Genomic DNA, 7,452 nt, shown 5'->3' with positions numbered 1-7,452 from the left:
CAGGAGGATTCCTGCACGTGACCACGCCCCCCAGGAGGATTCCTGCACCGTGACCACGCCCCCCATGAGCACTCCTGCACGTGACCACGCCCCCCAGGAGGATTCCTGCACGTGACCACGCCCCCCATGAGGACTCCTACACGGTGACCACGCCCCCCAGGAGCATCCCTGCACGTGACCACGCCCCCCAGGAGCATCCCTGCACGTGACCACGCCCCCCAGGAGCATTCCTACACGTGACCACGCCCCCAGGAGCATCCCTGCACGTGACCACGCTCCCCAGGAGCATCCCTGCACGTGACCACACCCCCCAGGAGCATCCCTGCATGTGACCACGCCCCCCAGGAGCATCCCTGCACGTGACCACGCCCCCCAGGAGCATCCCTGCACGTGACCACACCCCCCAGGAGCATCCCTGCATGTGACCACGCCCCCCAGGAGCATCCCTGCACGTGACCACGCCCCCCAGGAGTATCCCTGCATGTCAAGAGGGGGAGGAACCCTGCACGGTGACGCCCCCCCATGAGGAGTCCTGCAAGGTGACGCCCCCATCCCCCACCCCCCCCCGTCCCAAGCGAGAGGAGGAGCCCCGCGCGCTGCCATGGCCGCGCTCGTGCGCCCCATGTGCTCGCGCGTCCGCGCCGCCGCCACCACCGCCACCACCGCCGCCGCTCTCCCCTCTCTTCCCCTCTACCACCCGCTCCCCTCGCGTCTCGCGGCCCCGCTGTGCTCCCGCCTGGGGGTCCCGGAGTCCCATCGCCGCCCGTGGAGCAGTGCGGCCCCGTCGTCGCCGGGCACCGGGGCCACCACCCTGGCGGGAGCAGCAGCCGCGGCCGCCGCTGTCCCGGGGCTGCAGCAGCAGCAACAGCAGCAGCAACAGGATGAGGAGGAGGAGACGCGGAGGCGGCGGCAGCGGGCCCGCGGGTTCGCGCTGCGCCTCGCGGGCGCCCTCGCGCTCTGCGGGGGCGTCTCCGGCGTCTACGTCTTCGGTACGGAGGGGGTCCGACGGGGACCCGAGGCTGGAAGCCGGGAGGCGGTGGGTTACTCGTGCAGAGGAGCGGGGGGTGGGGGGGGGTCTCTGAAGGAGTTCCGGGGGGCTGGTGGAGGCGTCCTCGTGGGGGTGAAGGGTACCGGGCATGGAGGTGGTCGGGTTTGGAGGGGATCCAGACATGGGGAGGGGATGAGGGCCGGGGGTGGTGGGAGCCCCCGGATGTCAGGGCACGGGATGAAGAGGGCAGTCTGTAAAGATGCACCCGGCTGGGATGGGGCCACGGGTCGTGAGGAGTCGGGGTGCAGGGTGCGCTTGGCCTGTGGTTGGGATAGAAACGGGCTCTCGGGGGCGGGAGACCCCTTGACGTGAGGCAGACCCGGGCCGTGAGGGAACCCGCGGGGTGCGGTAGCTCGAGAGCCGGCAACTCGTGCCCCTGCGCCACGCCAAGAGTTTCATCCCCCCCCCCCCCCCCCATTTATATAACAACAAAAAAGACGACTCCGAGTGTCACTGTCGAGTTCGTCGACATGACGACGCCGCGTGGCCCGTCGCGGTGACGTCACTGGCGTGTTTGATAACGCGGCGACGTCACCGGCGCGCTATGACGTCATGTTGCTCGGGTGGTTGTAAATCTCAGGGCGTGAGGGTTGGCGCCCGTGCACGACAGCCCCGCCCTCCCCGCCACGTGCGTGTGACAGGCCGGGCGGGCAGCTGCGTGAGGTCACGTGCTCCACGTGTTCTCAAGGTCACGGTGGGGTCCCCTGAGAATCCTCCCGTGGCGTTTAAACTCCACACTCGAGCTGGGATGATTGGTCAATTAAGTTAATCTGGCCGACTAGAATTTGTAATCAGCCACGTTCTTGTAGTTCATTACATGGGTTCACTTAAAAATAGCGTGCTCCCACCTCCCGAAGGCGGGGAAACCCCCTTCCAATTCATGCGCAAGACGGGCACATTGATATCCATGCTGTGTCCCAGTAGGAACCGGTCTGACAGCATCCAAACGTTTCGTCTTCGCAATCCTCAAGTATCAATCATCCACCTGCACGCATCAGCTGAAACAGGACGACCCATGGGCGGTCTGTCGCCTCTTCACACTGGAGCCCTGACCTACCACTGCCCTTAGAGCAGGGCTCGGCAACCTGCTGCTCTGGAGCCTCATGCGGCTATTTGGCTGCCCCCTTGCGGGCAGCCGTTTCTTGACAAAACTGAATTAACTTTATTTGGTTTATTACACGTTTTAACACGTAGTGCAGGCGGTCCCCGCTTTTACAACACAATGCATTCCTGGCTCTTCTGTGAAAGATTGCTGACCCCTCACCATGGGAGTACAGTTTACCATGGGAGTCCAGTTTACCATGGGAGTCCAGTTTACCATGGGCAGCAGTCGGCAACCTGCGGCTCTTTAAGGACTGCTTTCGTGACGTTGTTTATTTATGACCAACCGTCTCATTCACCACAGTGCAGTGCGGTATTTGAAATATTGAGGGTTTTTTTACCGAATTCGGAAAAATGCTTCTTGTTACTTAGCTTGCTGACCCCTGCCCTAGAGATACAATCTTACTGTTGGTTGCATGTGTACAGTGTGTATATAAAAGGGTTATCCCAAAAGTAATTGATACCGAAATGTAAAGTTGGGGCTTGGTCGAAAACTGGGAAGTCTGCGTATATTTACTGTGGAAAAGTTGACAAAACTTCATAAAAATAAAGGAAATTTTACAATTTTCCACCAAATGCTGATGAAAGCTGTCTCACAAATCAGGCTAAGTCATCACACTCACTGTTGTGTACTAATGTGTATTTGTCTTCCATAGTTATGTTTGTTATGTGCCATATCGATTACACAAATATAATTACCGTACTTTAACATTTTATGAATGAGTGTGCCAAGTAATTGCATCTGCTCTTGCTCACAGGGGCCAATGCACTGGACGAAGATGGAAAGGAGGTGCGTGGTATCTTTATTTCTATTTTGTATTTTACCAGGTAAGGTCCACAGCTATTTCGCTCTTTTTCAGAAGCGACCTGGCCACAAATGATCATATGGAAATGTACAGTAACCAAATACTCAACGCATTTTTAAAAATCATCACTAAGCTGCACACATAAGATGTGTGCTCAACTGAATACAATGTGCATCTCTTGTACAAGCTAAGAAACACAACAAGAAACATTGCTAACACATTTCCTTCTCATTGAAGTTTCTATGTATATTTTTGTACTTTGGACAAGTTTCAAAGTAAACCAGTGGCATTGTTCATAAAGTACCTGAAACGTTTACAGGATTGTCAAGTCAATGATGTGGATTCTGTCTGACCTTACGTGTTAGTTTTCATGGATTGTGTGTCTGTTTTTGCGTGTGTATCTAGTGTGAACACACGAGCAGTGAATTTGTTTTTTTTATCCACAGGTGCCGGATGAATTTGATAATGGTAAGGACCGATTTGGGAGCACTTGCGTGACCTGCAGAAATTAACCAGAACGTGCACTCATTTGTCTATGAAGAAGAAATGACTTGTAATTGCCAGGTGCAATGTCAGAGAACATGTTTGGTTAATTTTACAGGTGCACGTTTTTGGTGTGTCATGCAATGGGAATGCAAGACGTTTTTTTCACTTAGAACAGGATGAAAGCTATTATTTAGAGACCATGATTTCAGCTAATGTTATTATTATGTGGAACTTTGAATATTCATGTTTTTAAATCGTGTTGTATGATGTGTACATAGCCTCACGAATGGGCTGTTGGCCATATACTGACGACGACTATGTTGTCCACTGTTTTGTCATTGCCTCATTCTGCATTCACCTCGCTTTGGCTGCACTGGCTGCGATGTACTCGCTAATGATGTGGGAGCGCTCAGCTATTATTCATGGGCAGCATTGTTACTCTTGAAGCTGTTGACTAGTTCACCAGCCTCCACGTGGACATTGCCGGTCCACTCCCCCACCATACGAAAGAAGAATAGGAGTCACTTTATTTTCACCTTTTTGTTATTAAAAGTACTGCTTGTGATGTAATCTGTACATATCTCTGATATTAGAAAATAATGTTTTCATTTGCCACGCCATAAATTTACATCAACGTAGCCAAATGGTGTTTTCCAGTTAGCATTTTTGCCCATGATTCACAATTATTGTACCAAAAAAAAATGTGTCGTTATTACCCTCCACCATCCAACACAACCAATCAAATAAATCTTCTCGTGTTCGAGCGTTTAACTTACCAATTATTATTGTTTCAGCTCACCATGGGAAGGGAAAATTTCTCAGCCAATTTTAGGAATTAGATTTGACGTCTCATTTGAAACTACAGCAATCCCTCGCCAACCGCGGACTTGCCAACCACGGCCATGGTTCCCCTAACCCCCTATTCCCCAAACGCCCTGTACTTTACCTAACCTCCGCGGTTGGCGAGGGATTACTGTACATTGATCATCAGAACTAAATCCAGGACATCAGAATCGCAATCTTGGAAGTCAGAATTCATATTATCGACTGCAACAGTTTTTATTCATTTGTGCTTATTCCATATTTTATTGTTAATACCAACCATAAATATAAATCAACAGGACAATGTACGCTCATCCTGCGTACGGAATGACAATGGTGTGTCTTGTGTTGCAGATCCCATTGTAGTACAACAAGTGAGGCGTGCTTATCAGTACTTCAAGGACTACAGACAGGTGAGTTCAGCTTGGTATTGTTCATAAGCTTTCTCCACTTACTGGCCAACATTAACGGTGAGAATTTGGGACTTTCGTAGATTATGTGAATGTATAACCCTCGTGTTTTAAAACAAATGTGAATGTGTCATCAAAGATAGCCTCACCTTAAAACGCGAATGTAAGTACAGTGACGCCTTTTTCTTAGTGATTTTTACTTGCAGCAGCAGTTTAATTCTAGTCTTTTGCCCATATTGATGACAGTATGTCTTGATTGCCCACAAAATATTTCTCAAAACCGAATGCTCATTCACACTGTGCAAACTATTTCAATAGGTGGCGCTCTGCTACCACAGACTTTTGCCTAAGTTGTAGCCACCCTGTCATCCCTAAATATAAACAATTTTTTAAAATTTTACCAGGTAAGGCCCACTAAGCTACATAGCTCTTTTTTCAGAAACGACCTGGCCACAAATGAAAACCCAATTAAGTGGCTTATCAAGTGGAAATTTATAGCAGCCAATACTATAGCGCATGTTCTAAATGTGGAGGGGAAAACTGTGGAGGACCCCTGAGAGAAATCCATTCGACCACAGGGAGAACATACAAACTCAAAATATACAGACATCAGGGTTGGGATGGAACCCACAACCTCCTGTATACCAGGCGAGGTAGTTAACATCTCACCACTTGGGAATTCCATCTCAAATTCCGCAGGAATTCACAAAAACAATATTTCTTATAATATTGGCATTTGGATTAATGTGATTTACAGCTTTGTATAATTGTTCCAAATCGCATTCGAAGATTCATGCTTCATTTTTTCATGAGGATTGGCTTGGATATAAAGTCTAACATTATGTACAATCATTTAATGTGGACCAATATTGTGGATTTGTGCCATTTGGATCATATAAAACACTAACTTAGAATTCTGCTTATTTAGCTGTGAGTCACACACCGCACGCTTCCTTTGAAATAGACACATTTTTTTGCGGATGAATGGAATCACATGGCTCTTTCCTTCCATAGTCCATGGCGCACCGCTATGCCGCAAAAACATCTTATCAGATTTTATCTCTAACCTCTACGGTGTGCTCCAGATTACATGATTCAAGAATTGGTGCCCCCAAATTATTGAATCATTTCCTTTTGCATGTGATTGCATGCATGCTGTGTTCCAACATTTGGAGATTTCCTTTTGTGCTTTTTAAGATGTATGCTACCCTTGAATATGGGATACCAGCTCTGCGATTTCAGAATCAGAATCGTTATTTATCCTGGAGGAATCCAATGAGCTACAAAGCTATTTTTCACAGATGTCCGCTATGGACGGGTCAGCAAGTTGCAACAACAGAAGATGCTAAAAACAATAGGAGTGCAAAATAGAGAAAAAGGTAAGCGAGTCACTAAATAGAAATAATTAATTACGTAAGTCAGATTGATCAAGATTGGGCAAGGCAGCAAAAACGACAACAACAAAAACAGTCCCAGACCACACCGAGATAACATCACACAGTACTCCCTCAATACAATGGCAACTTAACATGGAACTATCGATACACAGGTAAGGATCAAAGCTGCTAATAGAATTAGCAAAAGTGACTATATCCAGCACTAATGTTCTGCTTCGGGATATTGCTTGTGTGCTTTGTGCTTTTGGCATGCAACGCGTGTTGTTCGGCACAATGTTTGATACTTCGCTCCACATGCTGGGAGCTTTTTTACTAATGGGATACCAAATAATCGTCGTCAAATGAGGATCGATATGATCGTATATGACTGACGAAAATTTTTTTTTTTTACCCAGATGATCATTGAGCCGACAAGCCAGAAGCTGCTGCCGGACCCCCTCCGCGAGCCGTACTACCAGCCCCCTTACACGCTCGTCATCGAGCTGACCGATGTGCTGCTGCACCCGGAGTGGTCGGTATGGGATGCGAGCATGCACATGGACACATGCCCAGCCAGCCGCACACACGCACACACATTTGTATGCTTGTGATCAAATAGACGTTCGTGCAAATAAATGCATGTTCAGGCACTCGGCCTACCGCCAATCAATAAATTAACCAGGACACCAAGGACGTTACTTCACCATTGCATTTTTAACACCATGCATAGTTCAAAGTTTATGCTTTGTTACCCGTGGGTTGCGTGGCCCCTGAACGATATCCGTTTTTCTGCCATAGGTCACATCCTATGCGTTTAACGTGTGTCCTCCTAAATAGTGCATTATTTAGTCGTATAACTGTTATGTGGACATGGCGATGTTTAAAACAATAAATGTAAACCTTTCCTGACGTGTCGTCTGTGCGGTTGCCTTTTGCCTGTAGTTGAGCACAGGGTGGCGATTTAAGAAGCGTCCTGGCATCGACTATCTGCTCCAGCAGGTGGGCCAGCTGTTCGAGATCGTCGTCTTCACCTCGGAAACAGGCTTGGTATGCATGACCCTCTGCTTTACAATCTCCACCTTTATTTTAGGAACAGGTGCAGCCCCGCAATTGTTTGCTAATGCCACTGCTGGCGGCGGAAAGGCCTCCCATCGAAGGAGCTCTGGAGAGCCCCTCTAGACGGTATTTTATCCATGCTCATCCATACGCTGGCCAGATGTCTTAGGAAGAGATGGCAATACAAAGATCCCCCGTATAGCCTTAAAAGACTTGGGACAAGTGCTGTTAGCGAGCACCTATAAAGGCCGGCACGACACATGGGGTGGGTGGCCAACACCATGCCTGGCTGCCTTTGTCTCCCAAGTGGCGATTTTTACACACCGCACCAGGTACTCATTTGAGGC

At 49.0% G+C, this 7,452-nt stretch overlaps 1 protein-coding gene across 1 annotated transcript in view; it reads left to right on the top strand.

The window, feature by feature from the left end:
* Positions 1–566: 566 nt before the first annotated feature.
* TIMM50 (translocase of inner mitochondrial membrane 50) overlaps positions 567–7,452 on the top strand; it is a 43,300-nt gene continuing 36,414 nt past the window's right edge. Inside the window, exons 1-6 of the mRNA XM_078595890.1 lie at positions 567–989; positions 2,908–2,939; positions 3,402–3,423; positions 4,618–4,676; positions 6,466–6,585; positions 6,992–7,096. Coding sequence (XP_078452016.1) covers positions 602–989; positions 2,908–2,939; positions 3,402–3,423; positions 4,618–4,676; positions 6,466–6,585; positions 6,992–7,096 — 726 coding nt within the window. The 5' untranslated portion in view covers positions 567–601. The remainder of the gene's footprint in view (positions 990–2,907; positions 2,940–3,401; positions 3,424–4,617; positions 4,677–6,465; positions 6,586–6,991; positions 7,097–7,452) is intronic.

Source organism: Lampetra planeri, chromosome 7, assembly GCF_965212315.1.
Source record: "Lampetra planeri chromosome 7, kcLamPlan1.2.h2, whole genome shotgun sequence".
Classification (NCBI taxonomy): Eukaryota; Metazoa; Chordata; class Hyperoartia; order Petromyzontiformes; family Petromyzontidae; genus Lampetra; species Lampetra planeri.
Note: the sequence above shows the minus strand (reverse complement) of the source record. Positions and strands in the feature narration are given on the sequence as shown.